The 27955-nt window shown below is 38.0% G+C and overlaps 1 protein-coding gene across 1 annotated transcript in view; it reads right to left on the bottom strand.

Annotated features, from left to right (window-relative positions):
• UTP20 (UTP20 small subunit processome component) overlaps nucleotides 1-27955 on the bottom strand; it is an 84698-nt gene that overhangs the window by 42995 nt on the left and 13748 nt on the right. The window contains exons 9-22 of the mRNA XM_070947936.1: nucleotides 25259-25405; nucleotides 23543-23677; nucleotides 22363-22440; nucleotides 17864-18042; nucleotides 16348-16494; nucleotides 15645-15733; nucleotides 14322-14427; nucleotides 12206-12356; nucleotides 11304-11366; nucleotides 8565-8705; nucleotides 7573-7649; nucleotides 5873-5952; nucleotides 5168-5411; nucleotides 2613-2828 (exon numbers count right to left, since the gene is read on the bottom strand). Coding sequence (XP_070804037.1) covers nucleotides 2613-2828; nucleotides 5168-5411; nucleotides 5873-5952; nucleotides 7573-7649; nucleotides 8565-8705; nucleotides 11304-11366; nucleotides 12206-12356; nucleotides 14322-14427; nucleotides 15645-15733; nucleotides 16348-16494; nucleotides 17864-18042; nucleotides 22363-22440; nucleotides 23543-23677; nucleotides 25259-25405 — 1853 coding nt within the window. The remainder of the gene's footprint in view (nucleotides 1-2612; nucleotides 2829-5167; nucleotides 5412-5872; nucleotides 5953-7572; nucleotides 7650-8564; nucleotides 8706-11303; nucleotides 11367-12205; nucleotides 12357-14321; nucleotides 14428-15644; nucleotides 15734-16347; nucleotides 16495-17863; nucleotides 18043-22362; nucleotides 22441-23542; nucleotides 23678-25258; nucleotides 25406-27955) is intronic.

Genomic DNA, 27955 nt, shown 5'->3' with positions numbered 1-27955 from the left:
TACAGCACAACCAAATCAAGCCCTTAAAAGAGTAACGCTGCCATACGTCAAGAACATCTCAGAAACCACCAACAGATTATCACAATCACATGGAATTCACGTACTACACAAGTCAACTTAAAGTCCCAAATAAACAAAAAAACCTAGCAGCCCCCAAAGAAAAAACGGGGGTCATCTACAACAGGGGTCCCAAACCCCCGGGGCCTTTAGCCATTCAGAACTAGATCACGGAAGTGATTAGCGGACGTGAGTACAAATCCCCACTTCCACGAGCAGCGGGCAAGTGCATGTACTTGCACAGAACCATCCACTCTCCATTGTCCACTTGTTTTGGAAAATTATGAACTTTACAGATAACAGCCGTGAGAACTTTGGGGGAGGATTTCTTTGTCTGCAAGCAGCTTGACTTGGGGGTGGGGAGGGGGGAAAGGAATACAACGGAACTTTTAAAATCGGAATAATATTAATTCAAAAAGAATAAAATGGCGCAGGAAATTAGAGAAATGATTAAATCGATGTACTTGTCATGGAAAATGGAAATAAGAGAAATAACTACAATGTTACACGGAGGATTAAAATCTGAGAATACAGAAGCTGAGATGGAGCATACGCAAGTGGGCAAGGAAATGAAGATGGAGAAGCAAGACATAGAGGCTGAAAATAAAGAAGATAAAGACAATGTGATTAAATATGAAGAAGTAACTGAACATGTAGATATAATAATAATAAGGAAGTTTTTAGAGATTACATTGGGATTAACAATGAAAAAAATAAAGAGAATGGAAAGAGACAAACAAGGAAGGGAGGATGGAACAGAAAGAATATAAAGAACTTAAATGATTACACTGGGATTTACAGTGAAAAGATAAAAAAGAGAGAAAAAGGGTGGAAAATAACAGGAAATATAGGGCAAAATAGAAGAGTTCAGGACTTTGAAATACAAAATGATAATACTGGGATTAATAGTGGGATAAACAGTGGTGAAACAAAAAAAGAGAAAAGAGAGGGGGAACAACGTGAAATATAGGGCAAAACAGGAGAGATCAGGATTTTAAGGCACAAAAGAAAAAGGGAAAGAAAAGGGGAAAAATAAAAAGGAAAAGGGGAAAAAGGAAAGAAATGAAAGAGGAATATGATGTATATGACTAGAATTGAAATATGAATTGTAGTAAGAAATAATGTTAAATCGTATGATGGTGAAAATGAATTGAAAAATAATTGGAATAATAATTGAAATGTTTTTAATGGTTTACGGTGGGGTGTGTACAAATGATCAAGTGATGATTTGGAATAATACAGGGGAAAAGCTATATGATTAGAGGATAATAGTTAGAATATTTTTAAATTCAACAAAGGTTTTTTTTCTTCTGGTTCATATATAAATGAAAAAGTTATCTATATAATCAATTGATTTATATTAAAATGTTGGATTGTATTAGTTAAGAAAACGTATGTTATAAAATAAGTGAGTTTATTATTAATATAAGAATTAAATAACTGTAACACCACATAATTAATTAATTTGATGATGGCTATAAAAATTAGATGATAATAGGAAGGGGTTTAATATAGAATAGAAGGGAAAATGGAATTTGGTCAAAATTAGAGATGAAAATGAAGGGTAATATTGGTACAAAATAGATGAAAATAAATGTTATGGCAAAAAAGGAGGTATAGAAATTGTAATTTTAGTTGAAAGGACTAAAAATTGTTTAAATTTGTTAACCGGCCGAATACTTTGTTCAGCAAAAATACATTGTATGTTTGTGTGTGTGTTTGTGTAAAAAATAAAAAAAAACTTTACAAAAAAAAAGGAAGTGATTAACGGACGTGACTACGAATCCCCACTTGCACGAGCAGTGGGCAAGTGCATGCACTTTTCATGACTGTTTCACGATTTCTTGACTACAGTAAATTTTTAAGCTTAAAATGATAAAACTGACCACTATTTCAATTCTGCTGAAATTTCATGGGGTTGGTCTTGCCTACTGAAATAATCTTAATTTTTTAAATATTGAACAATAACTTGTTTTTGTTGCCTTTTTCACCTTCAAAACTGTTCCTTAAATGTTCTCACTTTTTCAATCCAAACTATATTTCTTCTAGTCCAAATTTCTTTTGATATATTCTGCATTTAAGCTAAATAAATAAGAGGACAGTATACAATGTTTGCATACATCTTTCCAAATTTTGAATTATTTAATTGCAACATATTCCATTCTGCTGCTTCCTATTTATCATACACATGAGGAACACCCAGGTTTTTAAAGAGTTATCCACAAACATAAGCAATTTACATAGTCAGTAAGTGAACTCCTTTCACTTTGTCTCTGATCCATCACTGGAATCCCATGTTACATTAAATTATGGTCTTGATTAACAAATCAATATTACTGAACCTGAATTGTGAGCCTAATCAACATATGACTAAAATGTTCTCCTATTACATATTCTAATGACTGGAGAAAGAGAAAGAAAGAATTAAGAAACTCTGCAAGGCATGTTACAATTGAATAACAAGAACCACAGGCTAAATTATATTTAAATGCAGATTTTCTTACAAGTTTTGAAGAAAACCCTTATCATTTTCATTGCAGTTAAGACAAACATACTTTGTTGCCGCCCTTCTTGTTTTCTTTTTTGGCATCTCTTCAGTCATTTGGCCTTCAGAAGTTTGCTTCTCTTCTTCAAAGTCATGTGACTCATCCTCAGTTGTGTCTTGAAGATCCATTTTCTCTGGAAGATCTTTTACATCCTCACTACAACTGCTTTTCTTTCTAAGGTCTTGCACTGGGGCTATTTGTGAATCAGCAGGATAATACTCATTGCTGTAATAAAACAAAATAGAGGAGTTGGTCTTCCTGTCTATCTTTTTTCAATTTATTCTAGTAACTTATTTGTGCCTCAGTAAATAATAGCCCTGTTGTGTCACTGTTACTCTCTGTGGCCCTACCTCTCCCTCTGTTTTAATGGCTGTGTTATGCACACAAGCGTCAGGCACTCTTTACTTTTCCTATTGATATTGTACTTCAAGGAAGACCAACTAGGAAACAAAGCTATAATAAACTACTTTTATTATAGTGTTAGTAACAGAGTCTTACACAATTGAATGCACCTCCGCCAGCCCCCCACCTTTATCTACATGAAAACTGAGGAGGATCAGGTCTGAGGCATTTTCTCAAAACTGCACTTCTGCTTTGGACTTAGATTTTATTTGTCTAATCAATGTCTTGGTTGCAGCTTTTGCTACTGCTCCTAAAAGTTATTCTCACAGGTCACTACACACCATGGTCTGTTTGTCATGAGTGCCTGGAACAGGGGAAGCAGCAAGTACAGTCAGACGTCCTTGTTGATAAGTCATAATATGAATTATTCCATCATATGCTTATATTTTTTTAAGAGTAACCAAGTACTTCCAACAGTGTCTATGAAACATGTATATTTATTATTTATTTATTTATTTATTTATTTATTTATTTATTTATTTATTTATTTATTTATTTATTTATTTATTATATTTCTATACCGCCTTTCTCCCGTAGGACTCAAGGCGGTGTACAGTCAAGAAAAATATAGACACACAAACATCATAAAATTGCTAATTAAAATTATTACTTAGTTTGGTCAATTAAATAAAACCCAGAATTAGATCACATTTAAAAAATCATTCACATGTTCATATGTTTAGCCCCGTCTGTTGGAACATCAGGGTCTTGAGGGCACGGCGGAAAGTACGGAGATCAGGGATATTCCGTATCTCCGGGGGCAGTTCATTCCAAAGGGTTGGAGCCCTCACAGAGAAGGCCCTCCCCCTGGGAGTCGCCAGTCGACATAATTTGACTGACGGTACCCTGAGTAGTCCCTCCCTGTGAGAACGAACTGGTCGGTGGGAGGCTATTGGTGGCAAAAGACGGTCTCGTAGGTACCCAGGTCCTAAGCCATGGAGCGCTTTAAAGGTGATAAATAACACCTTGAATCGCACCCGGAAGACCACCGGGAGCCAGTGCAGCTCGCGTAGGAGAGGTGTTACATGGGTGTAACGAGCTGCACCCATAATCACCCGCGCGGCTACGTTCTGGACCAGTTGGAGCCTCCGGGTGCTTTTCAAGGGGAGCCCCATGTAGAGAGTGTTACAGTAGTCCATACGGGAAATAACTAGGGCATGAGTGACCGTGCGCAAGACGTCCCGATCCAGAAAGGGACGCAACTGGCGGATCAGGCGAACCTGATAAAAGGCACCCCTGCTACGGCCGTCAAATGATCTTCTAAAGATAGCCGTGAATCCAGGAGAACACCCAAGTTGCGGGCCCTCTCTGTGGGGAGCAAGATCTCATCCCCTATTGTCAATGATGGTACCAGCTGACTATACCAGGACGCCGGAAGCCACAGCCACTCGGTCTTGGAGGGGTTGAATCTGAGCTTGTTTCTCCCCATCCAGATCCGCACGGCCTCCAGGCAACGGGACATCACAGCAAGGGCATCATTGGGGTGGTCTGGGGTGGAGATGTATAGCTGTGTGTCATCAGCATACTGATGAACACTCACCCCAAAACCACAGATGATCTCGCCTAGCGGTTTTACATAAATGTTGAACAGAAGGGGTGAGAGGACTGACCCTTGCGGCACCCCACAAATAAGGTGCCTCGAGGTCGACCTCTGCCCCCCTGCCAACACAAACTGCGAACGGTCAGAGAGGAAGGAGGAGAACCACCAAAGCACGGTGCCCCCTATTCCTAACCCCTCCAGCCGGTGCAGTAAGATACCATGGTCGATGGTATCAAAAGCCGCTGAGAGATCTAATAGGACCAGGATAGAGGAGCAACCTCTGTCCCGAACCCTCCAGAGATCAGAGATCATCCACCAATGTGACCAATGCAGTTTCCGTGCTTCCGCGAAGATTGGAGACTAGACGATAATTTGATAATATAGCCGGGTCCAGGGAAGGCTTCTTGAGGAGGGGCTTCACAACCACCTCTTTCAAGGCGGTGGGAAAGACACCCTCACTCAGAGAAGCATTTATAATCCACTGGAGCCAGCCTCGTGTAACCTCCCGGGAGGCCAGTACCAACTAGGAGGGACACGGATCCAATAAACATGTGGCAGCGTTAAGCTTGCCCAGAATCCTGGGCAAATATAAAGCATTTCTTCCATAAAAATCCTCACTTACTTAATAAATCTTAGTAGAAGTGGAGAAAGTTCTCTTGACCTGGATTCCACCCTGTATGCAAATCTTGACATTGCTTTCCAAAGGAGAAACCTAAAGTTTGTATGATCCATTCTCTCGTAACAGCATGTCTGACATTTCAATTGCTCATCATACACAGCTCTGACATGATGCTGATAGATTTCCTCACTTCCAACATCCGTAACAGTTTTTGGTTCTTCTTCTAGCTCATTACGTAGCTCTTTTTCTATGGAAAAATCACCAAAATGAGCATTAAATCCAAAATAAACATCTTTTTAGTCATGCCAGCTAACCTATTATTGCAATTTACAGAAAATCTATTTATAGTCCAGGTTAATAAAGAATTTTAAAAAACTTAACATTTAAGAGTTCCACTTTAGTGAATACTGTTCAATCACTGGGGTTCTGCAGCAGGCCCAGAAAATTGGGTACTTCCAGAAATTGAGGCCTCCTATCAATAAAAAATAATTGTTTTGTGTTCTTTGAGAGAAAAAATAAAAAATAAAATTGCAAGTAACAATTCCAGATCACTGCAAGCATGCCTGTTTTGCCACTGGAACCTGAGGGGGGGGGGTGTAGGGGAGAAAATTCCTGAAGAATACAAAGTCAGGCACTATTCGATTAATTAACAAGCAGCTTTAGCCTTGTCTCCATCATTATTAAGTCTTTTATATGACAATGTCTTACCAGCATAGGATACAGCTTTTTCCAAATGTTCATAATAAACTTTCCAGAATAGTTTGTTTTCCATTTCATCTGCATGGGACCTAATTTAAAAAGGGATTTTATTTTTGAAAAAAAAAAAAGGTAACTGAACAAATCAACTATTAACTACCATAGGCATGTCTTATTTTCTTCACAGAAAATAAACTATTTTGCAATGTTCTTTCCTTAATTTATGGGGCTTTATTCCTATTGTATCACAGTCCAAAATCATTTTGCTCTATTTTTGAAAAACAGAAGCATAAGAAATCTGATAAATATATCTAACTTGCTCATATCATTCCATAATCTGATTTGTTCCAAAACTGCAAAGTAGTTGAACACGAGAAAGATGGTACTGAAATATTCAGGAAATGGTGCTTCATTAAGTCACAAAGAGAAGGGAAAAAAGCCACCATGTTGGGATTATTTCTTAATTCTTTTCTCTTTGAAAAGTTTCTGCTTGTTCAGTTTTCTTTTGCACAGTGAACTGATTTTTTTCTTTTTATTTGTGGTCATTCTTCAGCATGTGCTTAAATTTCAGTGCCAAATGTTTTAGTTCGGCCAGCTACTTCTGAGAGATATGGTACTTATTGCTCACAGCACAAACACAGATCAAGAACTCATTTTAAGGCTTATATAACATCTTGTGCAACTGGGATTTCAGCTCTTTCCTCATCTCCACTCATGGAAAAGCTCTCTGGATTCAGCCTGCGCGATGTTTGTCATATGTGAGCGAGAAAGGACAGCCATTCCACCCAGAAACTCAATTACAGAAAGGGATGAGGAACTTGGTTCTCTACTCTTTGATTGTGCAAGAAGTCCTTAAACTGCACTGCTGCAAACATGAAACTGCACTCCTTCACTTCTCAAACATCTGCTCATTAAGAAAATTTCCTTCCCACAAATGTTTGGCATCATTCATTTTCTCCCGGACTCAAGATGAACAAAAGACTTTGAGGTCACATTCTAATTAATGTCTATGGGTGGAACCAACATAATTCTATAGGACTAAATTCATTTATGAAACAAAACAGTTTAGAACTGTTTTGTTTTGTTAGAACTGTTTAAAACAGGTAGAACTGCAGTGTGTAGATGCGGCAAAAAAACCAAAGTAACGAGGAATGCAATTCTGCAATAGTATCTTCATGATGAATGTGAAAGCTACGATTTTAAGTTAACTCAGGCATTATATACTATCTATTCATATCATATGAATCATATGATTCATAGTATATAAATCATCTATTACATTTAAAAAAAACTCTACCAGATGCCAGAAAATAGTAAGCCGAAAATTAAGAAGTCATATTTCTCATAGGCTGAACAATGTTAATTATCCCCTCCTTCAAAAGAACGGCACATTCAACAGTCTCACCAGAAATAAGACATTTACTTCTTTAGCACATTAAACTAACTCTCCATAATTCACAGGTTTATGATACAATTGATTTTTGTCCTTATTTATAACTACGTAACTTTAGAACTATATTTGCTTTTCTTTCAGCAATTCAAAGTGACATGCACTACAGTCTTTCCTACAACAATTCCCACAACAAAAGTTGGGCTTAGAGGGACTGATCCCATATCACCCAGTGAGCTCCCATGGCTTAGGCCTGAGCTGAATCTGAATCCTTAACCACGATACCCAATTTGCTCTTTTCCTTGAAAAAACAAAGACTTACCTTATAAGCTCAATCACAGGTTCCCACAGTGGACTAAAGTTGATATAAAGCATTCCCAGTAAATATCGAAGCGGCACCTAGAATAACACGCTAAAATGTTTGATGACCTCTTTCAAAATCACCACTATTACATATTTAACAAGATCATTGGCCTACAAAGATATTCTTCTTAAATACCGTCAGTATATTAGTATCCAATGCGTTAATTTTGTGAATTTCCTTAAATTCTAATAAGAATTAGCATAATAGTGGACTTTTCCTGAAATCTTGGACTACATATATTATATCCTCTTTTATTAGGTACACATGTAGCCATTCTTGTATCAACAGCTGTTTTCTTAGAAGTTAATTCTTAATCAAATTTTGGATGACATGCCAACTCATACTAAACCGCTTGACCAGTAACATACTGTGGTTATGGACTGTGATTAATGGCTCTTTCTCTCATCACAAAGGATGTTTCTTTCCAGCTAGTACAGTAACTGAAGCCACAATACCACTAAGTGCTCCATGTAAATGTGGTCTGTGTTAAAAAGGGAAAATGCACTGAATCTCACTTCAGCCTAGTAGCCTATACAATACTGAGTGCCCACCTGCAAACAGGTGACAATTTGACAATCATTTGGTTAAGAAAATAAAAATAGTACTTCAGACTTACCAGAAAGATAAGCTACTATAATTAAATAAAGATAAATGTTTTTGCTTTAAAAACAACAGAATAATTGCCCTTGATTTGAAACCTAATTGCTAACATAAATTAATCATTAGCTGATACCTCCACATAAGCACAAATTTATTTGATCAGAAAATAAAAATAAAGATGGCTATGATTTCTATATACCATGGAAATCCTGGATCTTCACCACTGGTGTGAATTGATTTTGTTTCTCATCACGTTATTAAAGCTATTATGATAATATACAAAAACTGCATGATCTGCTGGTAGGAAAATGCAATTATGCTAAGACTTTTCACAAAGGACACTTTTTTACCTCCTGCAAAGCTCCCTCGGGGATCATGGAGCACACCAAATCATGTCTCAGCTTACTCAGGTAAAGCAGCTTCTCACGATAATCATTGATATTTGCTGGCACAAGTTCAGCTTGAAGCAACATACCAAATAACCCCACATCCTTAGCAAAAAAGAAAAAAAAATGCATGAGAAAGTTTCTTCAAAGCCAAATGAATTCATAGCTTATTTAGCAGAAAGTTTCCTAATCGTTGCTAGAAATCAACTGATAATCCACTATGTCAAAAAACATTCGGTGAAAAGAAATTTAGTGCATGAATATGAATAACATCAAATATAACATCAAAAAAACCCCATCACCTCACTGGTGGGCTGCAAATTTTTTAACAACCAGTTCTCTGCCCTAATGACTGGCTGAGTGGGCGTGGCCAACTCAATGTCACTTATGTTGAGGGGCATTTCACTTCGCCCGCCCTGTCATGACTTTAGGGATTCTGCAACGGTCGTAAGTGTGAAAAATGGTCATAAGTCACTTTTTTCAGTGCCATTGAAATTTTGAATGGTCACTAAATGAACTGTTGTAAATCAAGGATTACCTGTACAAAAATACAAAAAGCTTCTTTGCTTCAAGAAAGGTGCCCTAAATACTAGTCATTAGATTAGAAATGGGGGAACACACACTGAAGATCAATGAGTCACAGCCGTCATAGAAACCTAAACCATTCTGTCTGAATACCTTCCTTTTCCTCAGCAATACCTGCAACCTGGAGTTACAAATCAGGCAGGTTGCCAGAGCACATTGAGAAATTAAAATAGTTAAAGTACAAGGATAACGATCAGCAGCCAAGTTACTGTTGCTCATAAAGTGAAACCCTTTAGCAGAGAGGTCATTTAAGCCCTCCAGAAAGTGGGTGGGCATATTTCGGCTACAAAATGCTGAGCTAGAGACAAATTAACAAATTAACATCTTGAGTGAAGGCTACTCCCATTCTGCCTTTGTTCAGACCTTGCTGCAGGGAATTTTTGCCTATGAATATAGCTATCTATCTCTTAAGTGCTGACATCTTCTTTGGGCTATTAAGGAAGGTGGGGGCTGCTTTCTCTCTCTAAGAAAACATGTTTCTCCATTTCTCATTCAGGGAAATATATTCTTCCTTTTTAATACCGTGTTTCCCCGAAAATAAGACCCTGTGTTATATTTTTTTGAACCCTGAAATAAGTGCTTGGCCTTATTGCCATGGGCTTATTATCAGGGAATATCTTATTTTGGGGGAAACAGGGTATTTCTCAAAATATTTCATTCTTCTAGGAGAGGGGCGGGTGCTAACTTTCTACAATTGGTGCCATGTTACTATGCTATATTATCATGAGAGAAAACTAAAACAATCCACTTATTATCAGTGAGCAATCATGTACCTTGCCCACTCCGAAGCAATGCAAGAGACTCCTGTCCCAAAGGTGCTTTTTCAAGAGGCAACTGGACTTTCTGGAAACTAAGAAAGTCCAGTTGCCTCTTGAAAAAAGCACCTTTGGGACAACCATGACATGGATGACAGAAGAATCCCCACAGACAAGAGACTCCTGTGCTCAGAGAACTGACAAAGCGTAGTTTCCCACCCAGGAGAAGCAATCATTAGATCCATTTGCACCACTTAAAGATACCAGCTAGTCTCACTCACCCCACAAGATATCCTTAGGTAATCATCCAGATTTAAGGAAAGATCACATGCCCCCAGAAAGGCAGTAAAAAAATCGGACAGAATGCCAAGCTTGCATCCTTCCTGTCAGCCATTTCTTCTATGGCTATGCCAATCCTTCTGTAAATAGCTGTTCCAGCCGTGTTGGAAGTATACTCCAAAAAGCTTAAACAACTCTTTAACAATCTTTAAGAAAGTCAAGCCCCAGGAATAAAAGTACCACAAAAAACTCGGGGGGAGGGGGCGGCACTCCGGACAAGCTCAGTCTACAGACAGAAAGTCTGGGCATAAGGTTTACAATGTAACAAGCTTAACCCAGAGGCAGTTTCTGAAAACACTTAAAGCAGCAGGGCAATTAAGATAAGGATTAGGCTAGAAATACAGGCATACCAGAATGTTTCCTTCCTGCCTCCCTTGCAGGATTAGCCCTGTAAAGTGGGAAAAGATTTATTCCAACAACCAGTTCTCCAAACTGCTCAGGAAATTAACTTCTCCCAAACCAGTGCGTAGCAGCCCATCTCGGCATCACCCTAAACTTAAACCAGAACTCTTCCTAGCAATTCATTATTAGTTTAAATCAAGGGTGGTATTCACTTGCCTTTTCTACCAGTTCGCAAATGTGAGTGCACACAAGCGCACTACGCTCACGCACGTGCCTCCTCCACACATGCGCAAAGTCTTCTGCGCATGTGCAGAGGGTCATAAACAGAACATGATGACGTCCGGACGGGTGGGCGGAGTCTCCCGCCGCCGGCGCTACCGGATTGCACTATCCAGATAGAGCCAGCTGAATTTCACTACTGGTTTAAATGGAAAAAAAAAAAGAAATTCTACTAATCTATAAAATATTTTGCAGGAATCAAACCTTCACCAAGTGCAAGTTCTAAATGCACCAAAAATAATGGCATACCAACATTCAGAAATATAAGTTAGAGAACACTACTAGACCTATACTATGGTTTATCTATCACTGCAATTTTAGCAGTTTTAGGAACACTGGAGAAGCCTCTTTCCGCATGAATGCTGTACCATTTGTTGCACTAAATTACTATTTGAACCATTACCTGAGTTCCTGTTGAAAGCAAGTCATCAAAACGACTTAAAATCCGTATGGTTAGCAGTCGCACCTGTTCCAAAGATATCATGCTTCATTAATTCATTTAATAATATATAAGCCAGCAATAGATAACCTATGTCTCCAAATATTTTTCACTTCGTCTTCCATGAGCTTTTGCCAATATCACTAAACTTAGTAATTTTTTAAACTTCAAATTACTTGGATAGGAATAGTGTATTCCGAATACAATACATATATTTCTTTCCTGTTTCCTATCATACTTAAATAGGTTTTTTTTTTGCCGACTGGTGATCTATGGTCACATCTTTCAGACTAATAATTTAATTTATATCAAAATGTGTTACATCAGATGTAGACAATATAAGGAAGTAAAAAAATGAATATCCATTTCTGTATTTTTAAAAAATTGCAATATATTACTATCATGGAAAAAAGTAGTACAATTACAAATTCTGACTTCTTGGAGAAAATATCAAGCTGATAATTTATGTTTAAGATAAAATGGATGAAATCATATTTTAATAGGAATTCATGTTCTACAATCCCATCTTCTATTCACCCCTCAAACTGATTTTCTTGCAAATAGCTATCCTTAAGATCCGTGAATGTGATTATAGAGATTTAAATATCCTCCAATGTTCTGTGTCCTGATTTATTTCTTTTGAGTCATTGCTAAAGACCATTCTTGTTCATCTGGGTAGTGACAGAAGGGATTCAACACAAAGTATTATGTATGTAACACTCATTGACATGAGGGTGAGAACACATTAGATGCCATCAGACTGCTGATCGCATTCCTGCAGTTTTACTGCACCTTCTGCAGCAGTGACTCTTTGTGAAGCAGGAAAGAGTGGAAAAGCTATATATATCAGTTGGGGATCAGCTTACTTTAGGTACACTGGAAGAAATATTGAATTGCAATTTAGAAAATAATTCCATCAGAGTCTCTTTAGACAAGTGTTCGTGATAACCACACAATGCTAATCTTGTAAAATAGAGATCAGCCAACAGTAAGGCAGATGGTTCTGAGGGAAATGTCCTAAGGAAAAAGAAAACAGAAATCAAGATACATTTTAAAAACATGAGTTTTACTTTATTGTACTTTGTTATTGTCTTAACTCAACCCCAGGCTTTCTATAAAAATCATCTTACATTCTTAGTGGTATGGAAAAAAGGATGGCTAGACAGTGCCATTTGTGCAGTGAACATGAATTTGGGCAAACTCTGGGAGAAAATGGAAGACAGGGTGGCCTGGCATGTTATGATCCATGATATTGTGAAGAGTTGGTCATGACTTAGTGACTAAAAACAACAGAGCTGGGGATAGGGAGGAAAAAGGAAAACAAGTAAAGGTACATGGACATTAACTGGTCAGTTTTAATGGAAGGGGCCAAACGAGATGTCAAGCTGGCTGTAGCACCCTCTAAGCACAGAATCTTGTTCTTCAAAGAGCAGTTGAGTATGATAGTCTCCAAGAAGATGGAGGATAAATTCAATCCAATTGTTAGCAATAAGCAAATACAGCAGTTCTGCTGTCTGCTTTCAAATATTTAAGTTCTTCTCCTGCATTACTTCATCTTAATCCTTACAATACCTTTACACAGTTATGGTATGTTTTATCTCTCATATTGCAAATTTAAATGACAGCACAACATGGTTGCTTTAATGCCATCTATTAAATTTATGCCAGGGTAAAACTGCACTTTATTATTTGCATCTTAGTCTTATATCATTTTATCACACTGGTTCTCAGGTTATCAATAACCTATAAAGAACCCATGTCTTATAGAACAATTGTTTTATCTGTTGCTAATGATGTTGATTACTCCCTCACTAACATGCACATCAGTGACAGATATGATGGCAATGACAATCAAACCTAAGCACAATTGATTACAAAATTAAAATAAAGCTCATGCAGCAGCAAGCTGTATGAATCCCATTACGGGATTTGATATAAGCCTCCTGAATTTTGCTCCATATCATTTTTACCTAAAACTTTAAGCTTATGGGAACTGAACCCCTTAAATACACAGATGCAATTTTTCCCAGCACAGCTATATTTCCAACGACCCTTTACAATAATTGGAATTTCTACCATGAAGTATTTTTTTCCAATAGTCTGAAAAACTGTCTGTGATTATTAATCTTGGGAAATTTCTACAGGGAAAGAAAAAGTCCCATTTCTGCTGTATAATATGGAATAAACACCGATTGTGTCTTTTACACATTCCATGTAAAAAAGAAGTTTCAACAGATGTTAAACTCTAGGTCCAGCAATAAACATGTAAATATTAAACACAGTACAAGTAGTCCTTGGCTTATACCCATTTTTTCAGCGACCATTCAAAGTCAGAGGACTTCTGAAAAAAATCCAGCCAATGCAGCATCTCCATAAGCATCGCTGCAATTATGATTGCAATGGCAGCTGCAGGAAGCCATGGTCACATGATTGCTATTTGCGACCTTCCCAATTTCCCACAAGAAAACTGAATAGGAAAACCAGCAAGAAAGGCCACAAGTCACTCTGCTAATTCCCTCCCACTTTTTTTCTTGGTTGCACCATCCCGACTCATGCAAAACTTCACAGGCTCTCCCCCAGCTTCCTATGACTCACATACACCCTGCGCCGGTCCTCCTATGCTCTTCCCTGGCCTCTTCAACCCCATGTGGCATCCCGGTGCCCATTACCTTGGACTTCCACCTCTTCCCACTTAATCACTCACACATCTTGGGGTTATCCCAGCAACTGGGACTGTCCGGGATTGCAATCATTAAGCAATGCAGCCACATGACATAGTGCTTTATGACTTCATCATGTAGCAGCAACAATCCCCGCCCAACTGTTGTCATATCCCAAGGATTACCTTTCATTTCTAATCAATATATATATTTCCTTGTCTCAGAAACTTCAACCTAGTTTTGGGTAACAATATAGAATAAAATAGGCTAACTTCAGCTAGAGTTGCTATTTCATAGGGAAATGTTTTCCTATTATACATACATCAATAAAGTCTTTACGCGTTCCACTGGCAACATATCTAAAATTTCCAAGGATTCCACTAAACTAAGAAGCGTGCTCACAGCTTGACAAGCCACAAACAAGTTTCCTGAGAAAATGAAAAACAAATTGTGTTTTAGTCCATATGCCCATTTCAGAAATACTTTAAAAGTTATAAAAATAAAATATTATTTCAACTTCTTACAAAACATGCACACCACCTGTAAAACATGTATATGTTTATATAAACTTACAGAAAAGATGGATAAATATGAAAAAATATTAACTAAATTTCATAAGGTAAATTAAATGCACAGCAAAAGTCTAACATATTGCTTAGATATGAACCAAGTAAGTATGATTATCAAAGATCTGGACAATGGTTTGAATAAAAAAAGCTGAAGCCTATCATATACAGAGAATAAGTACCAGATTAGGAAAGATTTCTTTCTCTTTCAATATATTTCATGCAAACATCTGCACATCAGTAATGTAGATGTATCTTTCTAGTATGTATCTTCCACAACACAATAATGCACTTAAACAACCTTAGTGTAATAATGCAATCTGTATCAGAAGTTCCCATCATCATCATCAGAAGTATCAGAGTACCGCACAACAGAAATAAGTCGCTATAAGAACAAAGCTTTTTCTCATTTAATCTTGTCCCTGTGTTGTTATTTATTTATCTCAATTGATTAATGCTGTATTAAAAGCAAACTAAAGCATTAAAACAGCAGATTAGGCCAATCAAGCAAATAAAAATGTTTTAAAATAGAATTGCCAAACTTTTTATAGCCAAGAGGCACATTTGGAATTTTGAGAGCATTTTTATCAGTACTTCAAAAATGACTGTCATCATGGTGAGGCTGATCACAAATTATCCATCTATTAGAAGGCAAATTAAAGCATTGGGCTGCAGCCCCCAAATGTTTTTCTAAGAACGATTCTGGGATTCATGCAGGACCAAAATGCACAGTTGTAAATGCAGGCTGTACTTGAAGTTAATGATTACCCTTGAGCAAGCTGGCTACCCATTTTTTTAAAAAAATTAAAAAATAGAAAAATTAAATACAGTATGGGAGGGAACGGGATGGTGCCAAGAAACATGTTGGCAACCGCAGTTACCTCCAGGGATCATGCTGGAAAGGCGAAGTCTTTTAAAAATCTGGACAAATAAGGGAGTGTCAATCCAGCAGCAGTCAAAATTAACCACATTTCTACAAAGGAGGGGGAGGGAGCGGGAAGAGTCCGGGAAGAGTATAGATCATATTTATTTTTACTTGACATTTACAAAGAAAGAACAGGTAAATCTAAAGAGCTAACCTTTGCAGAACTCTCCTTTGTCAAGGCCAGCAAAGAGACTCTCAGAGAACCTTGTAAACACTGGTGTAATTTTTTCTTTCACAAGTGGCCTGTCAAACATGTAAATGCAATCATAAGTTACAATTTTACTGAAGGCTAAGAACTGTGGTTTTATTTTATTCTCCAATGTACCCCAAATCATGAAAAAAGAAATAGAAGTAGTGAATTCTAATTAAGGAGAGAAAATTAGAGAAAATTAGAAGAGGGAGAATTTGTAATGTCAGATGTATCTGGTTCTCTTTACATGCAACTCCAAATTAAGATGTCTATCTTGCAAAATCAATGGGTCTTTGGAAATAACATATTTGAAAAAAAAGAAAGAAATCCAAGTCTCTATTTTCTATTAAAGTTGCTAATTTGTTAACATGATTGTTAGCATGACTGCAAACAGCTTCTGAGTAATAATAGAGGAAACAAGGGATCAATAATAAATCCAGGAAATGTGCTCAGGTATCATTGACAATACTGCAACTGTTGGATTTCTAAATAGTCATTTAACCAGCAAAGTATTTGGGGTAATTTTACTATTTCTAACTTCCTTGTTCTGGTTGATGTTGTTCTAGAAAGCAGAAGAATATGTCCCGAGATCTACACGTCAATTATAATACATGTACTCCAGTATGTGGAAAGAAGTAAAAAATAAGCCAAGGTGATTTATAGTTGCCTTATATGTGGAAGAACTACAAGGGCTGCCCAAGATTGTGAAATATCAGCTGTGTTTCTGCTTGTGGGGGATCTGATGCAAGACAGAATATGATCAAGCACAGTCTTCTCTTCTTTTTCTCCCATCTTCTTACTTCTCAAATATCTTCTACTCAGCCTAAAATAAAATTGAATGGATACTATAGCAGTTACATGAAATTGTTTGCACTATGTTATTTCAAAATTATCAGATTTTAGAGATTATGCTTTCCACCTATGCACTAGCCACTTGCCCAACAAAGATCTCTCACATACATACATACATACATACATACATACATACATACATACATACATACATTAACACAAAAGAACAGATTAGGTTCCTACACTTTTGGAACTTTTAATTTTTGTTATTTTTCTTTATTATAAAAATTTTGATCTGGTTCATAGATCACCGTTTGTTTTTTTTATTTAGTGTGATATACAAACTCATACTAAGTAATAGTTAAAAATAAGCCAAGCCAATATGCTTATTGGGTATGACCAGACCAGTTTAGTCTAGTGGTTAAAGCACCAGGCTAGAAACCAGGAAATTGTTTTAATTTCGCCACTGGGATGAAAGCTGGCTAGGTGACTTTGGGTCAATCACTCTTCTCAACTCAATTTACCTCAAGAGTTTTTGTTGTGGGAAAAATGGAAGGAGGAAGGAGTGTTAGGTACGTTTGCTGCCTTGAGTTATTTGTACAAAATAATAAAGGCAGGATTTAAGGAAATCTAAAAACCAACAACTGCTTTGGGTTTCAACAGAAAGTTAATTTGCATAGTTCTCCTTTCATTATGGAGTTGAATCAGACATGAACTTGCACTCTTGATTCTTAAAGGGTGATATCTGAACTAGAAAGCAGCAACACAACCTGAGAAATATTCTAAAAGGTGGTCCTAGTTAGCAAGTGCCTTGTTTAACAACCATTCACAGTTATGATAAACAAAAAAAGGCAACTTTATGACCACTCCTTGCATTTACAACCTTTGGAAATCTGTAAAGCAAAGGAAAGCTGAAGTAAGACAGTAAGTCCAGTTGTGGTTTCACTTGCAATCACCTCGATTGATCCCAACTGGTGCCTGTCGCAAATGTGGTTGCTAAATAAGGCATTTTAAAATATGAAATTATGACATTGACCCAACACTAAAGATGAATGCATTGACACAATCAATAGTGTTTAAATACTTAAAGGGCCAGATTAACTCTTTATCACTGGCTTAGAACAGCCCTGGCAACAGAGGTCTTCCACTTCAAATTGGGTTAATAGAAATCAATGAATTTTAGTACTGATAGAACTGCAGCAAGATGATGATTCAATTAAAGTCCCTCCTGTTTTAAATGTAGTAATTGCAAAACAACTAAACCAAAATGGGAGTTAAAGAATCTTTATCTGGGTGTTAAAACAGATCATTTGCTTGATTATCTAAGTTTACTTAACAAGTTCTGAGGAACATCATTTGTATAATTCCAGATAAGGTTAAGACATACATACCCTTTAGCTGATTCTGCAAAAACAAGAGGATACTTCTCATACGCCATTGATCCAACAGAGGGAGGTTCTGCTTTCTTTAGGATAAGTCTAGAGAGAACTGCTAATGCTACTTGCTGGATCACAGCATCATCGCTGTAGATGCAGTGCTCAATGTATTCAAGGAGGCTGGGAAGAAATTGCTGAAAAGAAAAGGACAAGACAGTACAGGTAGTCCTCGACTTACAACAGTTCATTTAGTGACCGTTCAAAGTTACAACAGTACTGAAAAAAGTGACTTATGACCATTGCAGCACCCCCATTGTCATATGATAAAAATGTAGATACTTGGCAACTGACTTATATTTATGATAGTTGCAATGTCCTGGGGTCACATGATCACCTTTTGTGACCTTCTGACAAGCAAAGTCAATGGGGAAGCCAGATTCTTTTAACAACTGTTACTAAGTTAACAATTGCAGTGATTCGCTTAACAAGCGTGACAAGAAATGGCGTACAATGGGGCAAAAGTCACTTAACCAATATCTCACTTAACAACATAAAGTTTGGCCTCAACTGTAGTCCAAAGTCAAGTCAAGGACTACCTGTACAAGATTTTTCAAGCTAGGACATAGATACATCAGAATCAGGAAGCCAATTTTCCACATAAACATAAAACTTAGTCTTATTTAATTCTAGCGGCTTACAAAGGGTATGCTATAATCCTCTAAACCAGGGGCAGCATTTTTTTTTTTTAATCTGGGGCTTACACTGTCTATGGAAATGCCCGTGTGTGTGCCATTGGTCGCGTTGGTGGATGATCTCTGGAGGGCTCGGGACAGGGGCTGCTCCTCTGTCCTAGTCCTATTAGACCTCTCGGCGGCTTTTGATACCATCGATCATGGTATCATGCTGCAGCGGTTGAGGGGGTTAGGAATAGGGGGCACCGTTTTGCGGTGGTTCTCCTCCTTCCTCTCCGACCGCTCGCAGTTTGTGTTGGCAGGGGGACAGAGGTCGACCTCGAGGCATCTCGCATGGGGAGTGCCGCAAGGGTCGGTCCTCTCGCCTCTCCTGTTCAACATTTATGTGAAGCCGCTGGGTGAGATCATCCGTGGTTTCGGGGTGAAGTGTCATCTGTACGCTGACGATACTCAGCTGTACATCTCCACCCCAGACCACCCCAACGATGCCCTTGATGTGATGTCCCGCTGCCTGGAGGCCGTGCGGGCCTGGATGGGGAGGAACAGGCTCAGACTCAACCCCTCCAAGACCGAGTGGCTGTGGCTTCCGGCGCCCCGATATAGTCAGCAGGTGCCATCGCTGACTATTGGGGGTGAATCTTTGCCCCCCACAGAGAGGGCTCGCAATCTGGGTGTCCTCCTGGACGCACGGCTGTCTTTAGAAGAGCACATGACGGCCGTGGCCAGGGGGGCCTTTTATCAGGTTCGCCTGATTCGCCAGTTGCAGCCCTTTCTGGATCGGGACGCCTTGCGCACGGTCACTCACGCCCTTGTCACCTCCCGGTTGGACTATTGTAATGCTCTCTACATGGGGCTCCCCTTGAAGAGCACTCGGAGGCTCCAACTGGTCCAGAATGCGGCCGCGCGGGTGGTTATGGGTGCAACTCGTTGCGCCCACGTGACACCCCTCCTGCGCGAGCTGCACTGGCTCCCAGTGGTCTTCCGGGTGCGATTCAAGGTGTTGGTTACCACCTTTAAAGCGCTCCATGGCATAGGACCCGGGTACCTTCGAGACCGACTTCTGCCACCAATAGCCTCCCACCGACCAGTCCGCTCCCACAGAGAGGGTCTCCTCCGGGTGCCATCAGCCAAGTTATGTCGGCTGGCGACACCCAGGGGGAGGGCCTTCTCTGTGGGAGCCCCAGCCCTGTGGAATGAACTGCCCCCCGAAATACGAAAGATTTCCGACCTCCGGGTGTTTCGCTGCGCTCTGAAGACCCTGTTGTTCCGCCAGGCAGGGCTATTAACATAACGTTTTAAATTGGGGTATTTTAAATTTTTGGGATTTTAATTGGAGCCTAATTATTTAATGATTTTAAATTTTAAATTGTTGTTGTGTTTTTGTGTTTTTAAATAGGCTGTACACCGCCCTGAGTCCTTCGGGAGAAGGGCGGTATAGAAATAAAATTATTATTATTATTATTATTAAATCTTCAAGAACCCTTAGGGGTGGATTTGGGGAGATGTATAGAAAACAGATATGCTCTTCCAATGGCTTCAAAACAATTCCCCCCCCCCCACCATTTTAGCTGTCAGAGAGTGAAGGGGGAAAAAATCACAGTCATAAATGGCTGTTGTGCGGCTATATTACTAATGCATTTTAGAGGGAATCTGGGAGTGGCAAAAACATACCTGGAAGGCTACAGGTTGCCCATCATGCCTTATGTGAAGGATGCAATATGTGGGCATCTAACATGTGCTTTCTTCCCTATTTTCTATCATTTATTTATTTACATTAAAAGTTTACACCGGCTGTTTCCTAGCAACCTAATCAGGCAGCTCCATTTCTCATCTTCTTCAATCAAATCTTTCAGGGTCTTAAAAGCGAATTCAGGGAAGTGGCATTACTTAGCCATACCCTACCGGTTTCTAAATGCAAATGTAGGGAGAAGCTAATAAGAAATTCAAAGGCTACAGAACAGACTGAACAATTTAAACAAAAAACCAGGAAAGCTCTGATGGTAAATTATTCTGTTGTCAAGAAACATATCAGCAAAGTTTCCAGGAATCAAACGTGACTCAGAGGAAACTATTTTGATTAAAAATAGTTAAATGAACTACCTTAGCTATTAAAAGCAACCTCTACATTTCAATGTAAAAACAAAATTAAATTAGTTTGTCTCTTAGGGATACATTTATAACTTCTATATCCGTCTCTAGCATTCTTAACCTAATTGCAAATCTGCATGGGTTGCATATTTCATACTCCTCCTCCCACTCTCCCCCTTCATAACACTTTATTCTGCTGTTTCCGTGATGTACTGTTTCACGATAAATGTCCATCTAAACTTTTGTACCCTATGAAATTATGTTCTCTCCTCTAAAGAGACAGACGCACGGCTAAAATTGTAGATCTGAGAAAATTTACTAAACTTCCTAAGATGTAAAGGTAAAAGTAAAGGTTCCCCTTGCACATATGTGTTAGTCGTTCTCGACTCTAGGGGGCGGTGCTCATCTCCGTTTCAAAGCCAAAGAACCAGCGGTGTCCAAAGACGTGTCCGAAGTCATGTGGCCGGCATGACTAAACGCCAAAGGCGCACGGAACACTGTTACCTTCCCACCAAAGGTGGTCCCTATTTTTCTGTTTGCATTTTTTACGTGCTTTCAAACTGCTAGGTTGGCAGTTATTATTCAGGCTATTGAATATTTAAAAAATTGGGTTCATTCTAAGAGCAGCTAAATATATAAACTGAGCATGGGAATTCTGCAATTCATCTCCCACTGAGCTACATGCTCCACAAGGTGTCCTGGTAAGCACTACAGGTAGTCCTTGACTTACAACCATTCGCTCAGTGATGGTTCAAAGTTACGACGGCATTGAAAAAAACAACTTATAACCAGTTTTCACACTTACGACTGTTGCAGCATCCCAAGGGCCACATGATTAAAATTTGGGCACTTGCCAACTGTCATATATTTATGACAGTTGCACTGTCCCGGCCTCATGTAATCACCATTTGTAACCTTCCCAGCTGGCTTCCAATAAGCAAAGGCAATGGGGGAAGCCAGTTTCACTTAATAACCTCATGATTCACTTAACAACTGCAAGGATTCGCTTAACAACTATAAAAAAGAGATTGTAAAATGGCGCACCATTCCTTTAACTGTCTTACTTAGCAACAGAAATTTTGGGCTCTATTGTAGTCGTAAGACAAGGACTACTTGCATCCCCCAGCCTCATCCTATCTGCAATGTGAGATAACAGTGGTATTACTTATTCAGCAGTCCAGGGCTTACTGGAATAATGAAGTGCATAAACCTGAAGTGCTCTTATTACTCACTTCTATGAATGTTTACATACGCTGCATAAAACAAAACATGCTAATGTTAATTAAGTTCATGCATTATATTTAAACCAGATTTTCAAGAATCTAGCAGCTATTAATTTGATAGTTGTGAGCTGTGCAAGTTTCGTATCCAGGATATTCTTTTGAGATTTTGGATCTGGCATAAATCAATTATTTTATTTTTATTATTAACTGGAACACAAGAATAGAATAAATATAAAGCTATCTCAGAACAAATAAATACAGCCCTAGGCACTGGATCCTCTTAGCCAATGGCAGTTAGATGTTGCAGACTATAAACACTATAGGCATTTCTTGAGCTTCTTTCCACATAATCCCCACATTAATTAAAACATGGGTGGGCAACCTGTGGCTGAATTAGAACTCTCTGCATTTGACATTGTTGGAGATGACTGCTTGGACTGAAACTCAACAATATACAGAGATGCTTGTATTGTTTCCCCACAGGTGAAAAGGTGCTGAAACGGTTACCTACCTTTTCAAATTGTTTCATCAGAAACATCGCTTTAGAAAAATTCAAAACAGAATACCATTCAAATCCGCCTCTGAAAACCTATTAAAAAGAAAAACAAAGGACTGGTCCAGATTCAATATGACTTTTCCAAAGGACTCTCAAACTGATTCTGCAAAGTTTGCCCAAAGATAATTATGTCACAAAAGTTAACACTGATTCACGAGGGGCATCTTTTCAGAATTAACTGTATTCATATATACAAGAATCATCACAGATCATGTGATGGCTGAAACGAATCTGACATGTCAATATCCAAAAACTGTGCTCTGTCTTCAGCTCTTGCCCTCCCTTACATATTCAGGCACTGTTTCGAGAAGCCCAACTAAAAGAAAACTAAAACATTTAGCTAAGTAAATGTAAAACGTTTACAAATTTAAAATTTAAATTAAAAAATAAAAACATTTAGAGGAATAATTCTCTTAAGCCATGAACTGCAGATTTAATATTTGGCCAGCCCCTTGGCAAAAATCTTCCTATTGCTATAAAATCTAGTATTTTATTTAACCTGATATTTCCTCCACTGCACCTTGAAATGGCACAATATTTTGCTGTTGTTGAAATGCTTTTATGCATTTTATTTCTACTATATTGACTGTGGTCTTTTATTTAAAATGTAACCTCCCATAAATATGCAAAAAAATGTTTTGCAGGAAAAATTCATAGACCAAAAAGTAGAATTGTTACTGTCCTCTTGTTCCATTTTCCAATGAGTTTTTTATCATTGACATTTCAGTTTTGTACCCATTTATTTTTTTCCATATATATTTGGGCAGTTTTTTCAGTGAAAGTTAGTTATGCTTAACAAATGGTTGATATATATAGTAACTTTCCTTTTGTGGGTGATACACTTTACATTTGATGAAGTAGATTATGATCCATGAACAATTATAATAAATTTCTTAATCCTTAAGGTACCATAAAACTCAAATTCCTTAAATAACACATATCATGCATTTCCCTCCAGTCAATACACATATAGGTCATTTCCATTGCTGAGGATAAATTAAACTTGTCATTTATTATCAGAAATATTTAGATCTATTCCAGAAAAATGCAAAGCAAACATTACAGTAGAATGGGCATATGTTCATTAGATCTTTTACCGAAATTTACATATTAATTTAACTTAGTACCTTATTACCTTTTCAACAATTTCTTTCACCAAAGAATCGGACAATAAGACATTCTCATGAAGAAGCAAAACAGAAATAACTTTAAGCAGGGAATTACAACAAGGCACTGTGAGATCAGATGTATCTATTATTTTTGTTAAAGTCTGGAATAGAAAACAAATAATGATTTTCAAAATTCTAAGACATTCAGGCAAAATAATAATATGCTTCAATTAATATTATTGTTTCTCTCATTATTTCACATATACAGCAGTACACAGAAAGAATCCTCACAATGTGAAAATGTAAACAAAATACTGTTAATATTCCTTTATACCAAAAGGTGTCTATAAAACACTTTTTCTCAGAAAGTTTTCAGCAGGTGGGCTGAATATGGAGACTAAAAAAGAATGACATATTTAAAAAGATAATCTAATTGTATTTAACATTTAGAAACACATTATGCGAGTTTGGCACATTGCCTACATTTCTTTCAATGAAATATTTTGTTCTAATGGCAATTCATTCTAGTATATGGCTTAGGGCCGGGGTACTTACGAGACCGCCTTCTGCCACCAATAGCCTCCCACCAGCCAGTACGCTCGCACAGAGTGGGCCTCCTCAGGGTGCCGTCCGCCAGACAATGTTGGCTGGCGACCCCAGGGGGAGAGCCTTCTCTGTGACGGCGCCCACCCTCTGGAACAACCTCCCCCCAGAGTTACGTACAATAACAGACCTCCGGATTTTTCGTCGGGCCCTGAAAACCTATTTATTTCAACTAGCTGGGCTGGCTTGAGTTAAATTTTAAATTGATTTTAAATTGGGTTGTTTTAATTTACGGCCAAAATATTTAATTATTTTAATACTGTTTTTAAATTTTGTATGCTCTGTTTTTTACTTTGGTTGTTCACCGCCCTGAGTCCTATTTGGAGAAGGGCGGTATAGAAATGGAAACAAATAAATAAAATAAATATATATGGTGACTAATTTTAGTGAGAATTAAAATGTTTCTTTGCTTTCTTTCCAAAATGTGGGTCTTTTAACATTTCTTTCTGAAGCCATGAAGTCTAAAACATTTTTGTTATTTGTTCATCTAAAAATGTTGTCTTATCTGACACCTTATTCAGTGTTTTATTCTATCACACTGTGAGCTGTGCCTATCTCTCAATCTCTCTATTGTCATGTTCCTCTCAGCTGCTTCTTCCTTCTGAAGCAATATTGCCAATATTGCACAACAGTATAGTAAGAGAGTCAGTGAGGTATTAGAAAAAAGAATTACACATTCCGGCAGAGAGAAGTTCCCTGAGGATGAGCTCCAGCACCAGTCTGAAAGCTCAGATGACTAAACCTCTAGTCCTGGTAACTGAACCAGATTGGATCCTGCAACATTAACATGGGACACGTATATTTGCTTTCATTCATAAAAGAGAATCTATCTAGGAATCTTTTTCAGATTGTATAAAATGATTAGTAAGATTTATTCTTCAGAATATTCTTCAGGTTAATGTCATATATCATTAGATATAATCTTTTGACACAACCTATACAGCAGTTAAGTCATACTGCTTGCCTGCCTTTCCCAACCTGGTGCTGGTTAAATATATTCAGACTACAATCATTAATATTCCCAGAATTGTCATTTCAGTTTAGAAATGCCCCCAAGAGCATCAGATTAAAGAGGTTTTCCTCATAACAAACCCACATGACCTGCCCCAATTTAAAAAAAAAAAAAAGGTTAACCTTACCGTACAAACTTCTTCAGGTTGTGAAATTTTTGAGCCATATGCATACTCTACTATGATTAAGTAGACCTGCAATAATCTTTCCATTTGTTCAGAAGCTTCACAACAGTTGTCCTTGGTTACCTTTTCTTGCAACGTAAAAACTGATTCCTGATTTTTTTTTTGACAAAAATAGTTTAATTCAAAGTTTGGATTAATAAAAATAAGACAGAAGATTCATTAAGATTAATGAGATTCAGTGTTTATAACTTTTGTGTTTTTGTCTTCTTCCTTATTTCAGAGATAACTATAGCAGTGGACAGCCATTCATTTCCACACGGGCATATGATACCAATAAAGAGCCTTGGTACTACAGTGGTTTAAAGCACCCTGTTATTAACACAGCTGCCTGCAATTTACTGCTGGTTCGAATCTCTCCAAGGCTCAAGGTTGACTCAGCCTTCCATCCTTTCTAAGGTAGGTTAAATGAGGACCCAGTTTGTGGGGGCAATAAGCTGACTTTGTATAAATATACAAAAGTATGAAGGCTATTGCTTAACGCACTGTAAGCCGCCCTGAGTCTCCGGAGAAGGGCGGCATATAAATCAAATTAAAAAAAAAAAAAAAAAAAGAACCAGTCTCGGTAAGTACAATAATTTTGTTTATCTCTTTGTTTATCTCTGGGGCTCTTCCACATGACTCCAAAGCTGGACTATAAAGATTTCAACTCATACAGTAGCTCCAATATGTGCCACTCAAAAAGATTAATAACAATATACTTATGGAGTCTGGCTCATCACTGGTATCATCAAAGCAGCATTATAGATGGGATGGATTCTGCCCTGCTATTCGCACCGCACTGCTTTATAACACTTAAATGAGGCTGATGTGAAAGAAATATTGGACAAAATATTATTTTCACACAACTTTTGGATGAATCTGTAAACAGTATATATCGACATAGTTGTTTGTGACTACAGGTAGTCCTCAACTTATGATCACAAATAGCCCAAAATTTATGTTGCTAAGTGAAACATTTGTTAAGTGAGTTTTGCCCCATCTTACAACCTTTCTTGCTACCATTGTTAAATGAATCACTGCAGTTGTTAGATTAACAACACGGTTGTTAAGTGAATCTGGTTTTCCCACTTTGTCAGAAAATTGCAAAAGTTTATCACATGACCCCGGGTCATAAATACGAACCATGTACCAAGCATCCAAATTTTGATCATGGGGAAGCTGCGATGGTCTTAAGTGTAAAAAATGGTCATGTTACTTTTTTCTGTGCTGTTATAACTTTGAACTGTCGCTAAATGAACGGTTGAAAATCAAGGACTACCTGTACATCTGCTGTATTTTTTCATCAGTTCAGCTTTCAGAACAGTTTTCCCCAAGCATAAGTCTATAGTAATTGGAACAACTACTCTTATATATCACAGGGAGGACAACCATTTTGGGATGGCTTATATCAGTGGTTCTCAACCTGGGGGTCGTGACCCCTTTGGGGGTCGAACAGCCATTTCACAGGGGTCGCCAAAGCCCTCTCTCGCCCCCCCCCGCACGCCTTCACTCATCCTCACTCTCTGCTCTGTTGGATCGCCGGCCGTTCGCTTACCCCGCCCACTCCCAATCTATTGCTGCCTCCTGAGTCCCAGCTGATGGCTAGAGGAAAAAGACTGTTTAAATTCTTGCCGCGGGGCTTCAAAGGGCCACTCTATAGCCAATGGTGGGATTCTGCCGGTTCTAGGGAGTTCGGCTGAACCGTTTGTTAAATTGCTGGCTCGCCCCGCCCCTTGCCCCGCCCCACTATTTCTTGCCAATAAATAGTGGTGGGCGAGGGGCGGGCGAGCCAGCAATTTAACAAATGGTTCGGTGTTTTTTTGTAATTTTATTGGCCCGCGGAGCTTCAGCATAGGCTAATTAGCCCTTGATTAGATCGGCTCCCGACTCTCAGCTGATTTGCTCTCAGCTGTTTTGCTCAGGGCTCTGCTGCTTGCTGGAGCAGATTTTTTTTCCCCTAGCTATGCTGAAAAACGAAACTGAAAGTAAAGCAGGCTGTTGGCTTTGCTGTTGCTGCAACGTTGGAAAATTAGGCAGGCAGATTTCTTTTCTTTTTCCTCACCAAAAAAGGTAGGTGCAAACAATGGGAAATTTAGGGAAAAAGAGGAGAGTTCAAGATTTTAAAACACAAAAGAAAAAAAAGCTCTATTTAACTAGGGAATTGTAATAATTGAGATACTATTAATTGTATATTGTGTTGAAAGCAGAAATGGTTAAGTTGTGGTTTGGAGGAATATATGGGGGAAATTATTTGGTTTATTATTATTGGTAAATATAATTAATTGATTTGTAAGAAATTGGATTGCATGGAAATAATTGGAATATTCATGTTCATATTGATTAATATACAAAAAAGGTAGTTATATAACTAATTGATTTATATTAAAATGTTGAATTTATATTAAACAACTGTAATATTACATAATTAACCAATGTGAGGATGGATATATAAATAGATGACAATTGGAAGATGTATAATATAGAATAGAAGGGAAAAATTGAATTTGATTAAGATTAGAGATGAGGATGAAGGGTAATATTGGTTTTTTACAAAAATAGATGAGGAATAAATATGGCAAAAAGGAAATATAGAAATTGTAAATTTAATTGAAATGACTAAACACTGTTTAAATTTGTGAACCGGCCAAATACTCTGTTCAA

Source organism: Pituophis catenifer, unplaced genomic scaffold (genome assembly GCF_029215685.1).
Source record: "Pituophis catenifer annectens isolate HBS135680 unplaced genomic scaffold, rPitCat1.0.hap2 SCAF_7, whole genome shotgun sequence".
In the NCBI taxonomy this organism is placed as follows: domain Eukaryota; kingdom Metazoa; phylum Chordata; class Lepidosauria; order Squamata; family Colubridae; genus Pituophis; species Pituophis catenifer.
This window is presented reverse-complemented; position numbering and strand designations above follow the sequence as displayed.